Source organism: Lissotriton helveticus, chromosome 6 (genome assembly GCF_964261635.1).
Source record: "Lissotriton helveticus chromosome 6, aLisHel1.1, whole genome shotgun sequence".
Taxonomy (NCBI): domain Eukaryota; kingdom Metazoa; phylum Chordata; class Amphibia; order Caudata; family Salamandridae; genus Lissotriton; species Lissotriton helveticus.
In genome coordinates, this window is record NC_136067.1 from 2,051,340,085 (window position 1) to 2,051,366,700 (window position 26,616).

Here is a 26,616-nt window from a genome sequence, read left to right on the forward strand (position 1 = left end):
TCTTGTAACATAGAATTGGGGCCCAAATTCATTAATGCATCTTTCATTGCTCAGCTGCCTCTAAAGTATGCACCTGCCATGACAAACTGGGCTGGGGATAGCGAGGTCTACAAAGGAGAGCCTCATACTGCGGAGACTCTGGGATGTGAAAGGGGGGACACATTGTAGAGTAGCGAGAGGGGAGAAATCTGAAGGAAATAGGCCCTTGTACAAGGTAGTGAGATAGTGTGTGGCAGCACTTAAGGTGATTTATTTTTAGAATATGTGGGTGCTTGCAGGGTGTGTGGCAGCACAAAAGGTGATAGTTTAGAATGTGTATGAGCTTGCAGGTGGAGCATGGTCCAAGAATAAGTGTGTGTCTCAGATGATGTAGGTGTTACACCCTGCTTCTCATGAATCATTCTCCTTTAACAACAAACTAATCTTTTCTCTAGGCCATCATGATGAGTATCTGCTTGCAGTCCATGGTGGACGAGCTGATGGTAAAGAAATCAGGAGGCAGTATTAAAAAGGTACGTGGCTATAAATTTCTGTTCTTAAAATATGCATTAAGTGTTCTCAGGCCCTCTATCTTACCTGCCCTCGCCCGGTATTCTTGATCAGGAATCTTGCTCCCTTAACTCCGTGATAACAGGGCTTTTCTGTGGTGGTAGGAAAAAGGTAGTCTGGGACTTAGTGGTTGCTGTCCGGTTTGCTATGTGGCTACTAAGACGGTTTACTTGTGTCTCAAGGACTCCGGTGTTGGAGCACAAAGTTATTCCATTTGGGCACAGGACTCTCCAGGGACTGTGAAGTCGAGCAGTCGAGGCTTACCTTAGTAGTCGGTAGAGAGTAGATAGACACTCACAACAAGAACACAGTTTTCTGATGTGTGGTAAATAAATAATTAATTACCGGGTCTATTTTTGACTGGATACAATATAAACAGATAGCTCAATAAATAAGAGTCAAGATTCGAGGTAGCTGGAGTTTTGCAGGTTTTAATATATCATAAAGGACAGGAACAGGACAACCTGCACGGGAATAGGATGGCAGCTGCCGGGGGCAGGATCGGGACAACAGCTACTTTAATAACAGTGCATAACATATATATACTAAAACAATTGCATTACAGTCAATACAGTAGGCGTAGCAGTAGGCGGGGTTTGTAGCAGTCGCGAAAGATAAGGCATAAAGTGGGTGTAACAAGAGGTGTGTACAGGGCGTATACATAGACATGTGGTGTAAATGTAACAGAATATGTCATAAATGGGGCGGAAACATGGAGGGGGCTACCTGAGGAGCTGGGACCTCTAACCTAGTGGTGCGCGCAAGCTGGCAATGACGTGATACCAGGAGGAACTGGGGGCTATGACTTCTGCACTAGAAGAGGAGACTAAAGTCTGGAGTGTCAGAGCGACATGTACCTAAACACTATCTAGTATCTGATGTTTAGAGAACATGTTGATAGAATCCAAAAGAGTTATCAGGGCAAAGGCTAACAGACTCTAAGACTGGTGCATGCATAATTCTACATATAGTGCGTGTTGAGGAATATTCGATGACCATTAATACAGTATTTCTCTTACATGGAGACATAAAGGCTAGACCATGACGGAAACTATTGATGTGATTCAGTAGCTTAGGAATGCAGAGAAAGAGGGCTGGACTGATAACTAGAATCATAACATACTCTTGGCAGACTGGCAGGCAGAGCCAGGCAGAGCCGGGCACTGTGAGGCAGGAAGTAAGTGAAGGGTCAGGGATGCAGGTGGGGGCTATATCGCTCCTCGGAGAGGGTTCAGGAGACAGGAGCTGAATCTGAGTCCGGGCCCTTTTGAGGCCTAGAAACGGGGACAATTCAATGAATTAACGTGCACACTGTAAAACGTGGCAACATAGGCTTACATAGGCCTAATACTCGTAGCTTTCACGAGAACTGGAAACTGGCATACTAGAGTTGGACACAACTGTAATTGCGTCTTTAATTGATCAGAAAGGGAATACATGCATATTAATCATGCACATATAACATAAGATGGGGGAACACGTAGGGACACAGAACATGGCAAAATTTACTTTTCCACATTCCCTCCTTGTCACTACGTTTCCATCAGGAAACATCAATATTCATGATACCATCTATCATTTCATACAGCATCATTTGCTCGTCTCGAATTGTCTTGGAACGGGACTTAGGACTAGGAATACAGGATGTAGCACAAATGCCGCAAATCGCAGGGCCACATTGTATACAGAGGCAGCAACTGAATATGATCATTACTGCAATACCTAGGAATGACAATACTTTCCATCCCCAGGCAGAAATTATACTCCAGAGCCAACCGGACCATGTCCAGGTGCCTGGATTCTGGTGTAACTGATGGGCAATTTTATGAAGTCTGGTTATAGCTGAATAAACAGACGGTGCGTTATTAGGAATGAAAATGCAGCAACTAGATCCGATGACTCTACATGCTCCTCCTCTATCGGCCAGTATGACGTCAAGAACGAGACGATTTTGGAGCACGACAAATCTCATAGCAGATTGCTCTTCTGTTAAGTTACCTAGAGCAGAAGTAGTCTCATTCACTACTGCTTCAAGGGTTCTGGTTAACCTACGGATTAACTTACTATTCTGGATAGGTCCTATAAAGAAGAAGAAACCTTTATTAAAGTCTTGATACTGTTCTAGAGTAGTTTCAGTTTGATCGACAATTGGGGACTCGATCTCCCTTCTATGTCTAACGTGTACTAGATGTGTGTTTCTATGATAATCGGATGGGGCTAGAAAAACTGGTGGCAGTAGGAAGGCAATGTAACATGTTCCATCCCAATCGAGGGGCAGACGAACATATGCGGTCTGACCACAAACAAAATAAGAATGACGTGAGGCTTTGAAAAGAGATTTCCCACTGTCACTATACTTGACAATAGTAGTACAATCACTATGTCCTACATGTGTGGAACCATTCTTTCGGACACATAATTCGCCTTTGACTGGTAGTACTGAAATAGCAGGCAGATCTGGAGTAGTATCAGACTGAACATTCAGGACCATAACATTCGAAGAATAATTACCTAAATCATATACTTCATTTTCTAGATCTAACCCTATTCTATGGGTGAGACCTTGCTTGTCTGGAAAACATGTACTATTCAGAAGGGACATATCAGTTGTGGATGACGTTAACGTGGACCAGGCTCCACACGAACCATTATGTGAAAACGGATAAGGAAAGAGTGGCAGAACTCCCTTCGGTGTCTGGAAAGGGGGGAGTCGACCACACACCCAACAATTAGTGGCATTGCTGGTCTGGTGTGAATAGTGTAACATTCTGATAAATGTATTGTTTCTCATAGCAAGACGATAGGATAGCTCGTGAGGAGGCAGATCACTAAATGTGTGCTCTACTGTAGCATTAGAAAACTTATTTACATGAGAAATTGGAAAACATAAATGTAATGCATAACTTGTGCAGGTAACCATAAGACTTAGAAACAATATGAAACTTAGAAAAACGATACATCTGATAGAGTTTTGACTAACTCTCTCACTATGGGGGTCTATCTCATACATGTCAGAAACCTGTCTAACCGTTTCACCCGAGGGGGACTTAGACAATTAAACTGGCTGACTTATTTTACTAGACCTGAGTTTCTTTTTATACTCCTGCTGCGGAGTTTCCTCTAACAGGGGAGGCTTGGATTCAAAGTCAATTTTTAGGCAGTCCTTAGAAATAGAACAGTCCAATGTTTTTTTTCGAACTCCATGGAATTTCTTGACGTGGGACAGGTGGACCCACCCCTTGCGGCCTTCCAACTTCACGGCCGTGCGGGTGGTCAGGAGGACAAGTTGCGGCTGTTTCCAACGAGGCTCCAGCGGACTTGAACAATCAAAGTTCCTTACAAGGACTAGGTCGCCTGGAATGACCTCATGCGGTTTCACTTCAGTGTTGTCTGGAAATGCGGCGGCAACCTGTGAACGACAAGAGTGTAGGGCAGACATCAAGGAAGCTAGGTAATCTGTCAGCATATTACTGGAAACATCTGTAATACTGCGGGGTCTAGGTGTACCCCACATATTTGGGGGGCGGCCGAATACGACCTCATAAGGGGACAGACCTGATCTGGAATGTGCGACCATGCGCATATAAAATAGGGCGACTGGCAGGGCTACTAGCCAGTCTACACCTTTCTCTTTACAAACTTTGGCAATGCGGATTTTCAGGGTCTGGTTATGTCTCTCTACGAGACCTGCTGCTTCAGGATGGCGTACACAATGGAACTTCCACTGGTACCCTAACAGAAGGGAAACATGTTTCATTAGTTCTGATGAGAATGGCTGGCCGTTGTCTGAATACACGACCCTAGGGAGTCCATAACGAGGAAAGAATTCACGAACCAACTGCTTGGCAGTGGTCGCGGCTGTGTAATCTGGGACTGGATATGCCTCTGTCCACCTGGACAAAGCGCATACAACTACGAGGACATACTTGAAACCTCGACATCGCTCCATCTGAATATAATCCATCTGGAGGACTTCAAAAGGGTGGTCAGGAGGTTGGAATCCACCTTGTTCCACCGGGACACTTTTACCTGGATTGAACTGGCAACATATCATACAGGTACGGACTTTCTGCTTGGCTGCAGCTCGTAAATGCTTGTTGAACCAAATGTTCTGGATACTGTCTAACATAGCTTTTTCTCCTAGATGTGCCGGACTATGTGCGGTATTAATAATGACTTGAACCATTGAGTCGGGGAGAAACCATGTGGCTTTTCCCTTCGTCAACCATCCCTGATCTGTCTGGACCCCTCCTTGTTCGGACCATTTCTTGATTTCATCGGGAGTAGCATGTAACTGTATATCTATGACATCTTGTGTAGGGTCCTTAACTGTCATACATGTAGTCGGATCTGGAGTGGATGTCTGTGTCGTGTTAACTGGAATGTCTGGGGTCTGAGCTGTAAGCTTGGCTGTTCGATCTGCTAGATCGTTACCTTGGGAGATGATATCAGTAACTTTCGTATGTGCTTTGCACTTCATAATAGCGATAGCTGTCGGTAAATGTATTGCATCTAACAGAGCTTGAATGAGAAGACCATGCTGAATCTTGGTTCCATGAGAAGTCATAAAACCTCTTTCTTGCCAGAGCACTCCAAAGTCGTGTACGACTCCGAATGCATAACGTGAATCTGTGTAAATATTAACTTTCAGGTTCTTGGCACGTATGCAGGCTTGGGTCAGAGCGACTAGCTCTGCGGCTTGAGCGGACATGATATCAATACGTTGTGTCTCTATAACTTCAGTGTCAGTAGTCACTGCATACGCGGCTACTAGTTCTCCTGTACTTGTTCTCATACATGAACCATCCACATAAAGTGTCAGGTCGGGATCTGGTAATGGAATATCTGTCAGGTCTTGTCTTGGCTTTGTCATGGTGTTAACTACTTCCACACAGTCATGTGTGGTAGGATTTGAAGTAACTGACGGTAACAGTGTAGCAGGATTTAGAACGTTGCAGCGTCTGATTTCTATGTGTGGCTGGAACAGTGTCAATTCATAACCTGTTAAACGCGCAATTGTCAAGTGCTGAGTCTGTGTTCGGTTTAAAAGAACTTCCACGGAGTGTGGAACTTGTACTGTCAGGGAATGTCCTAATACTATGGAATCGCTTTGTCTGATAGCTAGAGCTGTGGCTGCAACTGACTTGAGGCACGCAGGCAGAGCCTGGGCTACTGGATCTAATGTGCTCGAAAAATAAGCACAGGGCTTGTATTGTCCTGCTTGATCTTGTGTGAGAACAGATAATGCGGTACCATCACGTTCTGTGACAAAAAGTGTAAAAGGCTTACTGTAGTTCGGTGTTGCTAGAACAGGTGCTTGACATAAGGCTTTCTTTAATTCATTAAAAGCAAGTGTATGTTCAGATGTCCAAGGGAGGACAGTCGATACGGCTGCCTCCTGCGTCGTTAACTGTATCAGTGGCTTGGCTAGAAATGCATATTGAGGAATCCATTGTCTGCAATAGGAAGTGAGGCCGATAAAAGCTCGTACCTCTTTCTGGGTCTTGGGCTGAGGAAGACTCGCTATTAACTGGATACGGTCAGGTGTCAACTGCCTACCCCTCTTGGACAGTAAGTGTCCTAAGTAGACCACTTGCTGGACACAGAATTGAAGCTTTGAAGGGGACACCTTGTGCCCCATTTCGGCTAGGAAATACAGAACTGTAAGTGACGCACGCTCGCAGTCACGTTCAGAACGGGCTGTGATCAGTAGATCATCGACATACTGGAGCAGGGCAGTGTCAGTTGGCATGTGAATATTGTCTAGTTGTCTCTTAAGTGCTTGACTGTAAATACTAGGACTTTCTGTGAAACCTTGAGGAGCTCGTGTGAATTTATAGCTCCTTCCATTTAAACAGAATCCGAAAAGGAACTGGCTGTCTGGATGAATTGGGACACTGAAAAATGCATTCTTGAGGTCTATGACAGTGAAAAACGTAGCTTCAGAATCAATGGCTGTCAATAGGGATGAGATATCTGGGACTACTGGGTACTGGGGTATGATACATTTATTAAGCTCTCGAAGGTCAATCACTAATCGATATACTGGAGGTGCATTCGGATCAGTACGTTTCATGACTGGAATGATAGGAGAATTACATACATTGGAGTCAGTTTCTACAACCACTCCTTGAGCAATGAGCTCGTCAATAATTTCGGATAAGGCTGCTACAGCCTCAGGTGGCAATCTATACTGTCTGATTCGTGGTAACACCATACCTGGTTTCAGAGTCACACGATGAGGTGTGATGTGCATAAAACCTACATCAGTTGGACCTTGTGCCCATAAATGCTGCGGTACATTTGATAATCTTGGCTCAAAATCACGTAATACATAGTGACCTTTAAAGTCACGCAAAAACTATCGTATTCCTTCTGGGGAGCAGCAAATAACTGCACCTAATTCTTTCAGTGTCTTAATACCTAACAAATTTTCTGGACATGACTTTGTAAGTAACAAATCAGTAGTTCGGGACAATGGACCAACTTCTAGAGTAACTGGTTTTGAAATCTCGTTTACAATAGGCTTTCCTGAAAATCCAAGGGAAACATTTCTAGAGCCTGAGAGCGGAGCCCCTGGAACCTCGTCATGACTGATAGTAGTCCTACTTGCCCCTGTATCAATCAAAAACTTTCTGTCTTTCCCTAATACTTGACTGTGTACATAGGGACCCTCTTGATCTACAGGTATCTCGATGAGAGGCAAGCCTACCTCCCTCTCTAGGCTGTTTCATGAATACTGCTGGTAATCCGGATACTCGGACTGTGCATACTGGTACATCTGCTGTGTAACATGCTGTGTTGCAGCTATAGGCTGCGGTACTGTAACTGTCTGTTGTGCATTCTGTGGTAACTGGGAAGTCTGTGTAACTTGTTCTTGTCTAGGCGGACGTGGTCTTTCTTTAGTCTTACCGGTAGCTATGTTGTGTTTCAGAACTGCACACTCGTTTATAAAATGACCTGGCTGTTTACAATAATTGCAGGTCCCTTTAACAGGAGCTGCAGAATGACTGGCTTGATTCGTACCCCTCTTCTGACTGTCTTGGGGAACAGATTGTGCAACTAATACTTTCATTTTCGTGTCTTTCATACGTTTCCTTTCGTGTTCTTGCTCTTCCCTGATTCTGTTCTGGTGGTACTGGAGCATCTGTAACATTTGGGACGGAGTATTTGCTTGCCAGGTACTTTCGACTTTCAAAACTCTATTTTTAACTTGTGGACTTGAATTCTCGACTAGTTTAGTAACAAAAAGATGAGGGTATGACTCGCTACTTTTTTCAAACCACTGTTAATAATAAAACATTTCTCAAATCTAGAATAAAAATCACTAGTGTCTTCATCCTGTTTCTGTTTACATGCTGATATTGCATCCCAGTCTTCCTTTTTCGTGGCTAGTAATCTTGGCAAGACCTGTATTAACAGTTCAGGCAATTCTTTACATTTGTCCCCAAGACCGGTACCTGGTACTCATATTTTATCTTCAGCTTCTAGAGCTGTCCAATCTATCTTTTTCTCTCCCACCTCCCATTCTTTTTCCTTGAGTTTTTCATATACCCCTGCGGGCAACAGGACCTTTAGCATTTTAATTATATCTGGATATGTGTATTCTCCCATACGGAGCATGTCTTTTAATTCACGGTGGAACCCTGCTGGATCTTTATCGTGACAGGGAATTAACTTTTTCATCTCTAAGAGTTCCATCTTGGTAATCGGGGTGTAAACAAATACTCGTTGCATTTCACCACCCGCTGTCCTAACTGGGTGTACTTCTCGTAACGGATGCTGTCTGTCTATGTAGAATGGTTTACTTTCTGGGGGTGAGACGTGAACAAAATGCGGATTCAGGAACGTTCTATATTTGTGGCGCTGTTCTAGAATGACACTAATTAAATCGGTACCTAGACCTTTCCATCTATACTGTAGTAACTCGTTTAATACATCATGTAACGGACCTGGATCAGAATGCTGACCCTCATACAGTGTAATGAGGTGCTGGATCATATACATACCCACCAGTCGCTGCTCGGCTGGGGGCAACTTCAGAAACATTTGTGCCACTAATTCGTCTGGAAAAGTGGTAGAATCAGTAGCCCATCGGACTGCTGATCGGGCTAGTTCTTGTTCATGCATAGTACTAAGTTCACTATAACCGATTCGTGATTTCAGAATGTGATCGGTAGCTTGAAATACTTGTTCTAGAGAACACTGTTCTGGTACTGAAGAAGGAACAGTTTTCTTGTAGTCTAGACGTGAATGTCGGTCGGAAAGTCTAGTTCTTCCTACATACGCTATTCTGGTGGGATTCTCGTCGTTTACCTCTTCAGTATCAGAGTCGTCTTCTTTCTCGCTTACTTGTGCGGCTTTTCGTTTCTCGTGTAACCTTATTATTTCCTTACGAATTTTCTTGTACATACTCTCTATACTACTTAGTGTCTTGTGTCTTCCCTCGGCTATATGATCACTCCATTTTGTCAGAACTCTCATTTCGGTCGGATCTTTAGTCGGATAATCTTGTTCCCTTATTAAACAATTAATTAGAAACTTTAAAAGCATGAGCTGGGTCTCAGCTTTCCTTAGAGACATGATTTCGCCAATACTTTCTGGGTCTGTTCCTGTACGGATGAAACGATATATTCTGTCTAGATCTTCTTTCATATTCGGTAGGGTGTCCAAATACTCGGTCACCCGTCTTACACGCAATGAATATATAACCATATTATCATCGCCTGGGACTGGATCATAACGGCATTCGGTAAGAGCTCGCTTGATATCTGCAACGGACTGATGTTTGGGCGTACGCTGTAACGCACGTTCATGTAACTCGACTAACGTTTCACGCTTGTGTGGCGGCGGGGTACCAGGAGGACCTCCCCCCGCGGCCCCTAAACTGGAATCATCGACTGATACTCTTCGTGCTGGCAGAGTGACCGATGTAGCGGGTACTTGTACTGTAGGCTGGACCGGGGGTACCGTAACAGGTGCTGTAACAGGTGCCCCGGTGGCTGGAGGAACAGAAATTACATTATTTACAGGAGCTGGCGGAGCAGGATTTGCATATTCTGGGACTGTGTCGTCCAAATAGGACGAGAGAAAAATATCAGCTGCGGTCGGTTTGTGACGTAGCTTGGTCGGAACTAATGGTGGCGGAAAATTACTGGATGCCTCCGGGGTTGCTTTTGGCAAGCCCTCGGCAAGAAGAGGGTACATACCCTTAATAAGGGCATTCCTCTGTCTGTCTGACTGTTCGGTTTTAACTCGTTCACCTATTTCGATTAATTCCCTTTCTTGGGCTCTTTCTGAGGACTCTCTACTTAATTCTGACTTTCTGATTTCTTTTTCGGTTCTTTTATGAGATTCTTTGCGCCATAACTCGATGGCATCTTTCTGGGACTGTCTGGATTTCTTTTTCCATAATGCTTCTACTCGCATGATGCACTCGGCATCCCACGTACCTGATACGGGCCATCTATATTTCTCTTCTAATTCCTTGGTGTACTCCACCCATAAATCTAGATATAATATGGCACTTATGCCATGCTTATGATACATAAAATGACCTGGACTGTCCCTAGGCGGGACAGGAACTGCTTCCTCGAGCAGACCTTTCCTAGTTTTTAACTGACGTAACTTGGAGAACAGAGGCATGATTTAGACTAGAATACTGAACACAATACAATACACGATAAACACAATAATAACTTGAGAAAACAAATCATTCATACCACGACATTGAAAACACATTGAAAATACATTAAAATAACAGTTCGGACAGAAACATTACCTGGAATACTTGAGAACAGAACACATGAATTTCTCGAACGGAACTTACTAGAGTTACTAGATGCACTGCTGAAACAGTACGAAACATACCGGTCCCATAAAGAGACACGTCAGGACCCGCATCCACCTAGGTGGACACTTCGTGTTGGATTTGCGTACCCAAACCCACGGACCAGAGACAAATTAATTGACCCTGTCTAGATACTACCCCAGCAACGGTACTCACCGGGCAGCAAGAACGGAAGGCCTCGGACTGGACTGGACTGCTACGACAACGGACTACGAACTTCGGACTTCAGTTACGGGTGGGCCTCCGGATACCTCGGACCTTGGACTCTCGGCTTGGGCTCTGGTCGGGACTCGCCGCGTTCCTCCACCGCCTCGTCTGGATGCTGGACCGCAACCTCCGTCTCCTCCGTGGGCCTGAGGGATACTTGAAGCAGAAATATCTGCACGTGCACGGTATGGTTCCGTCACGGCTGCAGAGGGTCAGGGGGCTTGCATGGCTTCTCCGGCGCGTGGGGAAAGGGCAAGTCCCTATTCGGGCGCCATTATGTGGTAAATAAATAATTAATTACCGGGTCTATTTTTGACTGGATACAATATAAACAGATAGCTCAATAAATAAGAGTCAAGATTCGAGGTAGCTGGAGTTTTGCAGGTTTTAATATATCATAAAGGACAGGAACAGGACAACCTGCACGGGAATAGGATGGCAGCTGCCGGGGGCAGGATCGGGACAACAGCTACTTTAATAACAGTGCATAACATATATATACTAAAACAATTGCATTACAGTCAATACAGTAGGCGTAGCAGTAGGCGGGGTTTGTAGCAGTCGCGAAAGATAAGGCATAAAGTGGGTGTAACAAGAGGTGTGTACAGGGCGTATACATAGACATGTGGTGTAAACGTAACAGAATATGTCATAAATGGGGCGGAAACATGGAGGGGGCTACCTGAGGAGCTGGGACCTCTAACCTAGTGGTGCGCGCAAGCTGGCAATGACGTGATACCAGGAGGAACTGGGGGCTATGACTTCTGCACTAGAAGAGGAGACTAAAGTCTGGAGTGTCAGAGCGACATGTACCTAAACACTATCTAGTATCTGATGTTTAGAGAACATGTTGATAGAATCCAAAAGAGTTATCAGGGCAAAGGCTAACAGACTCTAAGACTGGTGCATGCATAATTCTACATATAGTGCGTGTTGAGGAATATTCGATGACCATTAATACAGTATTTCTCTTACATGGAGACATAAAGGCTAGACCATGACGGAAACTATTGATGTGATTCAGTAGCTTAGGAATGCAGAGAAGGAGGGCTGGACTGATAACTAGAATCATAACATACTCTTGGCAGACTGGCAGGCAGAGCCAGGCAGAGCCGGGCACTGTGAGGCAGGAAGTAAGTGAAGGGTCAGGGATGCAGGTGGGGGGCTATATCGCTCCTCGGAGAGGGTTCAGGAGACAGGAGCTGAATCTGAGTCCGGGCCCTTTTGAGGCCTAGAAACGGGGACAATTCAATGAATTAACGTGCACACTGTAAAACGTGGCAACATAGGCTTACATAGGCCTAATACTCGTAGCTTTCACGAGAACTGGAAACTGGCATACTAGAGTTGGACACAACTGTAATTGCGTCTTTAATTGATCAGAAAGGGAATACATGCATATTAATCATGCACATATAACATAAGATGGGGGAACACGTAGGGACACAGAACATGGCAAAATTTACTTTTCCACAGGTGGACACTTCTAGCCGCCTTTTGAATATTCTCCAATCATCAGACTAGATACAGAAACTTTTTCATAGTACCTCTTTGTTGGAAGTTGGCACCCTGCGGCTCCGCACTGTAGCCGTTCTGCTCCAGAAGTGAAGTGTGGGGTCTGCATAGATGGATGAACCCAAAGGCCATTAGGGAACGTGAGGTGAAACTTTGTTGCCAAGCACAAGATGACACCGCGCCAGGCCAAAGCCTGTTCCAGGTCCTACTCCCATTCCTGGCGTTGAGAGAGCCTCTCTAGAGGCTGATCTACATCTTGCTTCAAATCCTCAAGTAAATGCAAAAAGCATAGGGAGCAGAAGCAGAGTTCCACTTCTTCGTGACATTCTCACTTGCTTGAAAAAGCAGGTTGGCAGCACCAACAGTCCCATTCCTGAACATGACCAACTTTGGAATCGATTCTGCACATTATTCCCGCACAACCAGTTTTCGGGGCTTTCAGCCACGCTATGCCAGATTGAGGAGTTTTGTCCAGCTATGTGTCAGATCTTGACCAACTCCCTCGGACAGCCAAGAGAGCTTCCACCTAGATTACCACCAGCAGATTAGTCTTCGGCACCAGCTGGATTCTTTGAGTCGCTTCTGCCCTGGGTTCCTGTACCAATACCACCCCTAGCTCCTATACCCACTCTGAGCCTGGATACGTCCGCGCCGTCTTCGCTTCCCAGAGAGGTTGCCTCGATTGTCTTCTCCGACACTGGTCCAACTTCAGCTGACATCACAACTGAATCTAAAGGAGGTTCCTTCACTCGCCTTACCACAAGTCAAGCAACTTTCTTTATACTTTTTAGAAGAGACTCTGATAATGATTGACTAGGTGATGAGTTTGCTTAGCTCTATATTGATGGCAGTTGGTATAAGGACTTGCAAGACGCTATTGGGGTGGATGCTTCCCCGGAGCAGCCCTTTTATCTCCTATTGGCCCACCACAGAAGAATCTGCTTCCCAGGTCATGATCATTGGTAGGGCTTTCACTAGCTGAACCGACCCCAACAATTTCCCTACCACTCCCCTTGATAGGGAATCAAAGAAAGTTGGAACTTTCGGAAAACGCTTATTCTCCACAGCCAGTTTGGTCATGCAGCCATTTAAAGCCTCCTGTTTGCTGGGCTGCTGTACTCACTCCCTTTGGGGCTTAGTTGTGCAAGTTCTCCCTGTTGTTCCTGAAGCCCTTCGCCCTGTTCTGTCACAGGCCATTCAAGATGGTAGTAATGAGGCCTAGTTCAAAATTCACTGTGGCCTGGACACCAACAACTCCGTTGGATGGGCTGTTGGCAGCAGTGTTGCAATTCGCGAACATGCTTGGCTTCTATCAACTGGGTTCTCAGGCGACATCCAGTCCTCCCTGAGTGACAGTCCATTAGATGTAACTTCCATGTTTGGGAAAAAGCTGATTCTGCCCTTGAATGCTTCAGGAGAGAAGAGCTACTGCTCGTTATGTTGGCCTTTCTACCCTGCCTAGTCAGCAACAATTTCAGCGTTCTTTCGTGGCTTTAGATGAGGCCTATCCTTCCCCAGCAGGGAACCCAGCAGTTTTGCAGGAGTTTCGCCAGGGTCAGCGTGGTGCTCAGTCCACATCCCCACCTGCCAAAAACATCTTTAGTGTACCCTTATAGGGGCACTCTCACCCAGTGGGATGCAGAATCCACCAATTCTATCCGGGTTGGCAAGTGATCATGTCGGAGAGGTGTGTCCTCAGAGGTGATGCCTTACTTTTCCTTTCTTCCCCGCCACACCTCCCACCATCACCCCAGTGACTGAGGCCCACCTCTCCATTTTGAACCAGGAATTGCAAGCCCTTCTGGCCAAATGGGCTGTCGAGAGGGTGCCAGTACCAGAAGTAGAGTGTGGTTGTTATTCCTGCTACTTTCTGGTGCCAAGAAGGACCGAGGTCTGCTCTCGACCCCGGAGACTAGATGGTGGTGTTGGGCCTGCAAGTTGTCTATTTCTGTTTTCCTGTCCTGCCAGCCAATCAGCACTACCTATGGTTTGAGGAGGGAGAGGAGCAGTTTCAATTTGCTGTGCTCCCCTTTGGTTTCACCAGCGCCCCTAGGGTGTTCCCGGAAGTGATGATGGTGTTGGCAGCACACCTTCAGGGATCTAAGGTTCCACCCTTCCCTACCTCCATGGCTGGCTGTTGAAGGCGGTCTCACCCCTGGCAGTAATCAACCACCTCCAGACTACAATGAACCTCCTGTCATCTCTGGGGTGCACGATCAACATACCAAATTCACATCCGTCTTCTTCTCACACACTTGCCTTTATCGGAACCATTCTGGACACAGTACAGCTTTGTGCCTCACAGTGTTTACCGATGAGTTGATTGGGAGAATTCACACACCCTGTGCCAGGAGGCCATGTGCTGCGGTAAATGGCAGGACCGCCAAAGGTATCTTCTTGGTGGCGAACTACCTGGTGTACTCATTGAACGAACTCAGCCATTGGAGTCTAGTGTATGAAAAGTAGAAGTTACACCTGGAGGTGGCGCAAGGGCTGTTTCATAAATGTGAAGAACCTTTGCTCGATCTATTAGCCACCTCCCAGAATGCGCAGTGTCTGCACTTCTGCACATTGGAGTTTCTAAGGCATCTCTATCTCGGAGGTGCATTCTGCCTCTGTGCCTCGACTCCTGCATGTCTTTCCGCCAATACAACTACTGCCCTGAGTTCTGAAGAAGATGAGTACAGGCTGGGCCCAAGTCATCCAGTGGCTCTGGATTTGGCACAGAATTTGATATCTAGAACTTGTGGGCTTGAGAATGTCTTCCAATCAGGGTGTCCCTCTGGGAGGACCTGCTGTCACAACAAAAGCTCCGGATTCTGCACCTGGGCCTTTGCAACGCCCACCTTTCTGCATGGAGATTGAGCTGCAACAGCTGAACACCTTTGACTTTCCTCCAGAGGTGGTGGTTGTCGTCTTGGCATCCAGACGTCCATCGACAAAAACGGTCTACACCTGTCATTGGTACAAATTTCAGGTTTGGTGCAGGACTTGCCAGATTGACTCCCTCCAGGCTAAACTGTCTGATGTTTTATTGTTTGTTCTGTCTCTCTCTCACTCAGCAAGCCCTTGCTTTGGGTACAGTTATGGGTTATCTTTCGGCCCTCTTGGCCACGTTGCTTGATCAGCCTTCTTTGTTCAAATCACCAGCTGTGATGTGATTTTTTAAAGGGGTACAACACGTTTCTCCGGTTTCCAGTTTGTGGCACCTGGATGGCACCTCAATCTTGTCCTTACTTATTTAAAGTATACTCCATTCAAGCTACTCCATAGCTGTCTTTTGTGGTTTCTCACCATTTAGACTGTGTTTCTGATTGCTGTCTCCTATGCATGGCGCATGAGTGAGCTCCAGGCTCTGTATGTTCAACCACCATACACCACCTTCTTCCCCAATAAGCTGGTTCTGTGAACTAGAGCCTTCTTTCTGCCGTAAGTTGTGACACTGTTCCACGTCGGTCAAACATTCACCCTGCTGGCATTCTGTGCTCCACCTCACAACTCTAAGAAGGAGGAGGAGAGACTCCATAGCTTGGACCCCAAAAGAGCACTCTGTTTTTACATCAATCGTACCAAAGACCACCGGGTGGGCGATCAGCTCTTTGTGGGGTTTGCCGGAGCAAAAAAAGACAGGGCAGTGCATAAGCGTACCATCTTGTGCTGGATCATGCTCTGCATTTAGATCTGCTACGAACTACCAAAGAAGCAGCCTCCAGAGGACTGTTTGCCCATTTCACCAGAGCCAAAGCTGCTACCACTGCATTAACAGAGTCCCTGCCATAGATCTTCCAGGGAGCTACATTTGTGTCCCTCCATACGTTCACAGAGCACCATCGTCTGGACAGCCAAGGCTGCCGAGAAGGGCACTTTGCTTGCTTGGTTTTGCAGGACTTTCTAGTTTGAGTCTGATCACAGCCCTCCTCCCATAGATACTGCTTTGGTATCTATTTAAAAAGTGAATCTGCAGCTAGAATTCTCTATCGGAAAAACAAGGTACTTGCCTTCGATAACACTCTTTCTGGTAGATTCTTCACCGATCATCGCTGTTCTGTTTTTGGACTCTGCCCATTAATATCTCGGGTCTAGGAATCTGCAAACTGACATCTGGCGTGGGTGGTGCCTATATAGGCTAGCCCCACATGTCACTCCCGGAGCAGAATGGCATCAGTGTGGAGCTGCACAGCATCACCTTCCGATCAGTAGAGGTACTATGGAAAGGTTTCTCGAGCCAGGCTGACGCTTAGAGAATATTCAAGGGGCGCGGAATCTGCAGCTAGATGGTGTCTCTACCAGAAAGAGTGTTACCGAAGATAACTAACTTGTCCGATAACATTAATTAGTAACAGAAGGAATTGCATTGGTGATTTGGGTTAGCTGCACCGGGCTTATCTTACCCCAGGGAAGATCCGGAAATATTTCCAGGTACAAGATGCTGCATGCCCTAGATGTTTGTTGCCTGATGCAGAACTGGACCACATGTTGTGGGACTGTCCGAACCTAGGGCTCTATTGGTCCGAGGTGGGGGGGCTGCTTAACAAGATTACTGATAGACAGGTGATATACGACAAGGCGGCTTGTTTGTTGCTCTGGTTTCCCCACACAAAGAGGACTAAGATCACTAGTAAATTTATTGACTTAGGTCTTATATTAGCCCAGAGGGAGATAACATGGCACTGGAAATCGAAGGAGGGCCCGTCTAGTAAACGATGGGCGACTGAACTGTGTAAATGGGCCTGTAGCGATGGTACTATCAGACTTAGGCAGGCAGCGCGCACAGCTAATGAGAAGAGTCTAGAGATGGCGCGAGCTTGGGAGGAACTGGTGGGAACGCTCAAAAACAGTTTGGCGAATGAGGATGACTAGGGCGGAAGGGGGTTTTGAAGGGAAGTTCCATGGCATACAAAGATAGATGAGTAAGACTCCTGCAGGCTTCTACCTTTTGGCGATCGATGCAAGTGAGCTAGGCCCACACCAGCCAAGGTTCAAGGGGAGGGTGGGAGTGGGAGGGTGGGAAGTCCTATTGTTGAGGTAATGAAACTCTGATTTTCGAGGGCTGCACGAGTTGCTGTTTGAAGTGTATGACTGCTCACACTTTCCCCACTTAGGGAAGTTACGCCGAGTTTAGCCCCCATGGGGTGGCTACTCATGGGTACGAGATGATTGGCGGAGGAACACCAAACAGTAATAGCAGCACATACTAGTATTTCCCGCCCGAGTTTAAGTGCAGGTTGTTTGTTGGGACCAGGGGATGGGGTGACCGAAGAATAGCAGATGCTGGATTCTCTAGCCGAACAGATGTCATTATTTCCTTGTACTATTGCCAGGTTTAGGCACTCGCTAACTAGCGCCGCCCGGCCTCCGGGATGTGGGCTCACCGGCTGTGTGATAACTGATTAACGATATCTATGAGACATTTGTGAATGGCGGAACTGACGGACCAAATGATTGTATGTTTTCTAAATCTGCAATAAAAACACAGTTTAAAAAATAAAAATTAAAAAATTGGTGATTTGGGTTAGTGTGACCTCAGGCTCCTGTTTCAATTGTTTTCAATAAATAATAAGACCCCACTCAGTACTTTACCTTTCAAATATAGCAGGTTGCATAGAATTTATCACACACCAGAGAGTTGAGGAGATAGGATTCAAAGATTATTACCCTCTCTAGGGACCCACATTATGGGATAAAAGTGCCCTCACCTACTAATAGTGGCATGCTTCATCATAGGGCTGCTACTACACCTCCTGTTTTAGCAACACGAGGGAAGGGGCAATGATTTTTTTCAATTTCATAACAGTTCAAAGGATCCACAGTTCAATGTCTAGTTAAAACTACTTTAGAAGTATCCATTCTAATGTATTCTGAGTCTCCTATGTAGGATTAAACACATGAGATGGCCTCAGGGTTATATCACCCTACCATCTCTCCAAACTGTCTGTTAGTGTGTTTCGGCCAATCTTCAATCGCCACTTGGGGTCGGTGGCCTTCTTCAGGACTAAGATCCCTACAATCTCTGTCACAGTCAGTCAATCCTACTTGTTAGTGAACTGTGATATGATAAAATCATGCAGCGACCTTACTTGTCACCTGTATTCCTGAGACCAAGATCTTTCTGTAAAACAAATAGACAGCATTGTCAATCACCTCCATCGAGAGGGTTAATGTATGCACTCCCCACATTCAAAACATACCAATTGTGATCTGATACTCTTAAAATTGATCGTGCCAAGCACACTTAATTCCACTTGCAAAAACGCCGCAAAAATAGTTAGGCACCTCACAACAAACTTAAGCTTACATAGATGGCGTTTAAGGTCAGTATTGAAGTCAATTTGGGTTTATTGTATAGAATTAGTAACAGATTTTTATGGTCCGTTTTTTTTTTTAACGTTTGTGAGAGTTGGAAGATGAGTGAGGCTTCACTTTGAAATGGGTGGGGATTAGTTCATCCAACTTGGCATTAACCTGATCTCAGGATTGTGGAAGGAGCAAACATTGTATTGCCAGTCAGCTGCGCATATTTGAAGAGGTGATGGTGTATATGTCGTATTTTCACTCTATCAAATATTTTGCAATGCTGTCAGTTTAGATTTTCATATCGGAGACATGGGATGCTTTTGGGAACTCTAATTATAAAACAGGGCGTTGTTCAGGAAGATGAATATATACGTTCTTGGGCTATTGGTGGTGTCTTGGTGGACTGGTTATCGGGCAGTGGTGCCGATGGCTTCTGAAAATTGCATTTTGGAAGGTTGGTCATTGGGTGGGTTAAAAGAGGTGGTGAGTTAATGATGGAAATTGGATCACAGTTGCTGCAAGGAATTCCATTATTCTCATAGTTCATGGGCGCTTTCTTTGCCTACCTAAGGAGTAGAAGGGTCTTTGAGAGGAAAGGTCATGAGAGCGATAAGTGAAGGCTGAAAACCATTGTAGGAATATCATTTGGTTGCAGAGTTTAAAACATGTGACTTTTGTCTGTGTGTTTTATGCAAGGTTAAGTTTGCTAGAGGACCACGTAGAAATATAACCGAGAGAACTAAGCTAGGCGGCCCTCGAGCTATTGGATTTTCTTCAAATTCTTCTCTGCTAATCCATAGTGGGAGGTGGGATCCTACCTGGTGCTTGTGCACTGGGGACTCCATAGGAAGGGAGTCTCAATCTTTCTTGATATTCTTGTTCTTTGGCCTAATACGAGTCTGCATGTTTGTAAATCTTGCTACTCTACCTTGCAGCATTCAGTACTTCAGCTTAATGCAGGCAACTCCTTTTGACTGTAGAAAGTGTTTCACTGTGATTTGCAGCAGGGACTCCTGCCTCTTCTGTTATATGCTTCTACAAATGCAATGCTATCGTAGAGATTGTGCTCCGTGTACCTTCATTCCCCTTAAATATCATCAAAATAATTAGGACGGTTGATGGGGAGCTGATGATTACTGAAATTTCTTTCTGGGGGAAAAGAGGTGCGATTGAGCCGAACGTACATTATTTGGAAAGGTTGAAAAGTGGAAGCGCGAGCAGTCGGTGACCATGTTGGCTTTCACCATTTACGTTGTCAGTTCACAGACACGTTTAATTCTTTGAATCGCAGCCCATTTGATTTCATGTCTCATTTCAGATGTTAAGAAAACGCCCGAACGGTTCTTTACGCCGATCGGACAGCCAGCAAGCTGTGAAATCTCCACCTCTTTTGGTAAGGAATGGTTCTTCTCAAATCTCTTGCATCTTTAACGTGTAGGCATTGATTAACCACCAGTCTGCCTTTTCTTTCAGGACTCTCCAGATGGTACTAGAGAGCCCATTGTCAAACTGTCGGTAAGTCGTAGCGCTCTGTTTATTATAATTCTCAGTCTAGCAGTACCATCTCATCCCCTTCCTTGTGCTCCTCTAACTTCTTTGTACCGTTACCTTTGACTTACAGATCCTCCACCTCTCTTCTAACCTTGTATTTGTTTCAACCTTCCATTGCCCTGTTTATTTTCCATAGTTATCACTTAAAGTTTCTATAATCATTCCATACTCCCTTCACTCCCTTCACTTTCGCTTAAGGAGGCAGCATTCTGTTCTTATGGTAGTCTTAGCCATCATCCACCCCCTTCCTTTTTTACTTGTCACCTTGTACTAAGATCTGCTGACCTATAAAGCAAATATTGTCACAATTATGGTTTGCCATCCCCTTTCATTTTCATTTTTAAAACAGTAACTTCTTTGAAGCTGCTAGTCTCTTTCCTATGGTGGTTTTGCTTTAAGCAGATAGGAAAGCTCCACCACCTTTTTCGTAATTGATTATGATCTGCGCCACAGAGCTTCAGTTGTTGAGGACAGACCCACCAGATAAAGAATACTAAACTAATAAAGCGCTGGCTTGTCTTGGATAGGAAGCTTCACAGTATTTGCATTATTATTGTTGCTTTGAATTCAATTATTGCTAAGGAAACATATTATGGAAATATAGAGTATTACACAATCACCAATAAAACAAGTAAAATATTCATTAGTAAAATCCATTTACAGTTAATGGGATACATTTTATTTTTGTGATAGTGGAAGGCAATTCAGCCAGAGTATGAAACAAAGGGGTGGGGAGGATACATAATCTTAGAAGACTTCAGAGTTGGCTACATCAAGCAGGAGTTACAAGTGAACCAATGGCCATTATGTTCAACCTTCCCAGAGAGCTGGAAACACGCCGAGATCAGCGCCCTACTGAAGAAATCCAAAGCGGATCCCAACGACCTCAAGAACTTCCGGCCCATCTCCCTGCCCCCTTTCCCGGCGAAAGTCACAGAGAAGATCGTCAACAAACAGCTGACCCGCTACCTCAAAGACAACAACATCCTAGACCCATCCCAGTCCGGCTTCCGCAGCAACCACAGCACCGAGACCACCCTCATCGCCGCCACCGACGACATCAGGATCCTTATGGACAAAGGAGAAACGGCTGCCCTCATCCTGCTGGACCTATCAGCAGCCTTCGACACGGTCTGCCACCGCACCCTAACAGCACGCCTCCATGACGCCGGAATCCAGGAGAAGGCCCGGGCCTGGACCACATCCTTCGTCTCCGGCAGAACCCAGAGCGTCCGCCTCCTGCCCTTCCGCTCCAAGACCATTGAAATCATCTGTGGGATCATCCCTCAGCCCAACGCTGTTTAATATCTACATGGCACCACTCGCCCACGTCGCACGACAACACAACCTCAACATCATCTCCTACGCCGACGATACCCAGCTGATCATGTCCCTCACCGAAGACCCCCACACCGCCAAAGCCAACCTCCACAGAGGTATGAAGGCCGTCGCCGAATGGATGAAGGACAGCAGGCTGAAGCTGAATTCAGACAAAACGGAGGTCATCATCCTCGGCCCCACCCCCTCAGCCTGGGACGACTCCTGGTGGCCAACATCGTTCGGAACAGCCCCAGAACCCACCGACCACGCACACAACCTGGGGGGTCATCCTCGACTCCGCCCTCTCCAAGACCAGGAAGGTCAACGCCGTCTCCGCTTCCTGCTTCAACACCCTCCGAATGCTCCGCAGGATCTTCAAATTGATCCCCTCCGACACGAGAAAAACCGTCACCCAGGCCCTCGTCACCAGCAGGCTGGACTACGGACGCCCTCTACGCAGGAACAACAACCAAGCTCCTGAGACGGCTGCAACGCATCCAGAACGCCTCGGCGCGACTGATCCTAGACGTCCCCCGACGCAGCCACGTCACACCCCACCTGAGATGCCTACATTGGCTCCCCGTCAACAGCAGGATCACCTTCAAACTCCTCATCCACGTACACAAAGCCCTACACAATACCGGACCAGCATACCTCAACGACTGCCAACCTCGCCCTCACCATGGTCCCACGCTTCCGGAAAACAACACCGGCGGTAGATCCTTCCTCGCCGCCAAGACCTGGAACACTCTCCAAACAACCCCCCCCCCCCCCCCCCCAGCGCCTTGAGACCCTCACGGGTATGTAGCGCGCTTTACAAATGAAATGTTATGTAATGTAATGTTGTTGGACTTCCAAAAGTTATATAACTCTATAAATTGGAAATATATGATCTTGAGGTTGAAGGTTTGAGCTTGGCCAGAACTTCTGTAAAGGAGTATCATTGCTTTCTGGGGTGCCATGGATAGCTGTGAGGATAAATGGGGGGGCTCTCTGAGCTATTTACGCTAGAGCCCGGTTTCCTCTTGCCATTTGCTCTCTTTATAGAGTCCTTGGCCTGTGGGGTGTGGCTGTGAGTGGATTTCCAGAAAAAATGGATGAACCTGAAAAGATGTCTAAGCGGATGACATTTTGCTCTACCTCACTGGTCCCAGAATGTTTATCCAGACTGTCTTGTCTGTTTCAGTGCTTCGAGAGGTTTTCAAGATAGCAAAATACCTCTCACCCCCATTTTGTCATCCTGAGCATTACCAAGTGATATTGACACTCCGCCACCCCACCCCTAGTGTCTAAAGTGTTTTGAACATTGGGTTTTATTCTACCAAAAGCTAAGTAGGGGACCATCAAACAAACCCCAACTAAGCAAATGTGGCAAACAGCCATGAGTATCTTTGCATGGAAACTGAAAGGGTGGATTATGAAGGGAGAGGATGCCCATAGAAATTCGCAAAGATGTGGGAAGGGCATTGATATTACTGTAGCATTGACTTGGAAATGCACCCACTGTTCAGCAGCAGCCCAGCCCTCCTGCAGCTGAATGAAAGTATTAATAAAAGGGGCGGCTTACTGGAACAGGGAAAACCGGAGTAGAAAGCGGGAGGAAAGATGGGCTAAAATTGCTTTACTGATAAGTGACTACATTGTCCATAAACCTTCACTGTTGGGTTCATGGTATGTTGCAGTGGATATAAATACTTGCGAGTTGACAAAAGGAATAAATAGGTGTCTTTTTTTAAAAAGGAGATTCAGAAGTGGACTATTTTCAAACTCTGCAAGAAGGAGCCCCTTTTTTTATTTCATTTTTTATTGAGCGTTCAAATATAACAATACAATATAGGAAACAAGACACAGTTGAAATCCAATTAATACAGTACGAGAAAGAAGAATATTAAAATCATCCATGCAATTTGTTATTGTAACATTTAAATTATAAAGTGCAGAGTTGTGTAAGAGCAAACAATCAATCGACTGTCACTGATATTCAAAAGATTTTGTTAGAATTAAAACAGTATGTAGCAGTTAAATACGATGGGCTTCTTCTCAGTTAATATCTCATAGCGAAGTTATAAAATGCAGCGTGCGGAGTCGAGACAATCATAATAGACTAATAAATATTTTCAGGAGAGTATGGATCTGGTTTAGTAGTAACAAGACAAATTTAAGAATCAAACACACTCCAGTATTTATCATATTTTTTGAGAGCCCCTGATCTTAGAGCATATTTTCTTTCCCTACCCTGGATTCGAAGTAATTTTGCCTTCCATGCCTGGAAGGATGGGACAAGATCTGTTTTCCTGGACTGTAATATAAGGGATTTAGCTATTAAAGAAGCTATAAAAAGGGACTCGTCATGTTGGGTGTGAATAGGAGAGCAGCCTAAGAGGGGAATTAGGTCATCGAATACAATATTAGTTTTAAGGACAATTGAGAGATATTTTTCTATATCCTTCCAGAATACCTGGATTTTTGGACACTCCCAGACAGTGTGTTTCCAAGTGCCTTTTCCTTCACATCGGAAGCATTTGTCGGCTACTTGGGGGAAAATATTATGTAAAAAGGACGCAGTTCTATATATTAACCATTTATTATAAAATTGCATACGTTTAAAATTTGCTCCTCGAAAAATGGTTTTATTGAATGTATTTATTTTATCCCATACCTGTTGATTAATTGTAATATCTTCCCTCTTTTTCCATCTTTCAGTAATCTTGCTGTAAAAGTCCTGGTCTTTACTTTCTTTTAATAATGTAATCCAGATACTCATTTTCTTTTGTATTTTGTTATTAAGGATAGTGGAAATATTTTCTTTATTAAATACATTTCCTATATTGCGTTCTCTAAGTTTTGGATTTATCCTAATAAAGGACCAGTTCAGCGTAAAGTGCGAGTGGATTAACTGGCTATAGATTTCATCCCAAGATTTCCACCTATTACCGAACAGGAAGGCTTCAATTTTCTCAAAGCCATTCTCCTTCCAGAGAGTTAATATATTTTTGTCCATACAGCCAGCATCTCCCAAGCTAAAATTTATTAAATTCGTCTTATTACTTAAATTAGGTAAGTCATAAAATTAAAAAAACGGAGTTTTCACCTTAAAAATCCACTGCAGGGATTTATATCGTACTTTTTTTGGATCTTTCGTGGTTCTGACCGGATCATAGATTTTTAATTCCAACAACATTCCTTTCATAAAAAAATCGTCTGTCTCATGAGAATCTAAATAAAAAAACCTGTAACTATAATGTGCAAAAGACGCAAAATAATATTCTCTAATATTTGGAAGGGGCAGCCCTCCTTGTGTGGATGATAAATATAAAGTGCTCAGTGCAAGTCTGGGAGATTTTTTTGCCCATAAGAAAGAGGAGATCAAAGCTTCTACTTTTTTAAAGTAAGAGGCCTGGATTGCGCAGGGAACTGCACTACAAAAGAAGGAGCCCCTTGAGGACATCACAAGGACAAAGGTTGCGTCTTTGGACTTTCCAGGGGTGTTCCTGTCCTGAATATCTGCTTCCAGTGACGTTGACATCAGTCCACACCATCACCAGGCCACAGTGCCTGGACTCTGAAGTCTGCAGTGTTGGCCATTTTGCCTGATCAGCGTTGCAGGACTTATTGTTTTAATCGTTTTCTCGGACCCACCACCTTGGGGTACTACTTGAGTATGGGTTGAAGAGGAGAGGAATCTACAGGTAGAAGCATCGATAAGATAAGTTACTTACATTTAGTAATGCATCTACTGTGTCCTCACCATTTCCACTTGGGTCCCCGTTAGGAGGAGTGGTTATGTGTATTTTACTAAAGTTAAAAGTTAGTTTGCTATCCTGCATAGTCTGTCAGCCTTTAGGAACTGAGTTCAGTGCATTGGGTTGGCACCTTAATCTCCTCAATGTCCTGCTCTTGGGTTGGGTCATAGTAGCCGAGATGGAACCTGTCTGCACAGAAGAGCAATCTCAGGCCTCAGCAAACTAGGGGTCAGTTCCTGCGCATGCTCCCTAGTGTGCCGGACCAGGGAAGGGATGCTTTCAGAGAACCAGCAGTATGCAAAGCAGTGACTCCAAGAACAGAGAAGAAATATAAGCATTCCTCAAAGGACCCTGCGTACATCCAGGGGTCAATGCCAGCCGATTCCATAATTGCAGCAACGGCTAGGAAAAGGGCCAATGTACCCACAAATGCTGGACCACCTCCAGACAAGGAGAGTAGAAGGATGTGGGGAGGAAGGTGGAGCAGAGTGCGGCAATTTAATGGCGCATCGCAAACTCCAAGGCCCTAATCAACAGGCATGCATACCGGCACTGGGAGGAAGTGGGGCAACTCCTAAAGTCTCTACGAGACCAGTACCAACAAAGGGCAGCTCGCCTGGTAGAAGAGGGCAAAACATGGCGAATACATGTTTAAAATCGGCCTTGGATGCTGCGGACACATCCAGCAGACAAATGATGATCGGAGTGACCGAGAGAAGACCTGCATGGCTTAGAATTTCAGGCTTCAAGCCAGAGGTGCAGAACAACATCCTGAACACACCCTTTAACAGAGAGCAGTTGTTTGGCACACCAGTTGATGACAAGTTAACCCAGCTCAAAAAGGACAACGAGACAGCAAGGTATATGGGAGCGCTGCAGTTAAGAGGGATGAGAAGGTGTACACCCGCGAGAAGGCCAGGTGGTAGGGGAGACAACATGCCTACTACATCACACCGAACATTCCAACAAAGCTATCAAGGGAACAACCAAGACCAGCACCAGCAGGGGCAGCAGCAGCAGAACTGGCAGTACCAGCCCCGGGGCCGATCCTTTCGATGGCGTTCAAACGGACGAGGGAGACACGGAGATGAGGCCAGCAGCCTACCTTTGAATGACTTAGCCAAAAAGCAAACACCCACCCTAGCAACACCACGGGAGGGGCAGAAAGACATAGAGAAAAACAAAAACCTGATGTTCCACAACAAACAGTACCTCGGACACACAACACCAGAAGGAGGCCGAATAAGAGACTTCTTCCAGGAGTGGAGGAAGGTCACAACAGACAAATGGATACTAAGCATCATACAATACGAATACTGTAACGGGCTAGAAAAACAACCTTCAAACCAGAAACCAAGAAACAAGACACACTCAGCAAAGGAACTTTCACTCTTGCAACTAGAAGCACAGGAACTGCTCAGCAAGGAGGCGATAGAGGTAGTACCGCACAACCAAAGGAACAAGATGGTTTACTCCACTTATTTCCTCGTGCCAAAGGTGGACCAAACACTAAGACATATCCTAGATCTAAGGTTCTTGAACAAATTCACAAGGACTCAAAGATTCAAAATGACTTCCCTACACGAG

At 45.3% G+C, this 26,616-nt stretch overlaps 1 protein-coding gene across 4 annotated transcripts in view; it reads left to right on the forward strand.

Annotated features, from left to right (window-relative positions):
- Positions 1–26,616, forward strand: part of SNX17 (sorting nexin 17) — a 225,263-nt gene that overhangs the window by 189,967 nt on the left and 8,680 nt on the right. For all 4 annotated transcript variants that reach the window (XM_078650105.1, XM_078650103.1, XM_078650104.1 and 1 more), the window contains exons 12-14: positions 435–512; positions 19,734–19,808; positions 19,889–19,930. In XM_078650105.1, coding sequence (XP_078506231.1) covers positions 435–512; positions 19,734–19,808; positions 19,889–19,930 — 195 coding nt within the window. The remainder of the gene's footprint in view (positions 1–434; positions 513–19,733; positions 19,809–19,888; positions 19,931–26,616) is intronic.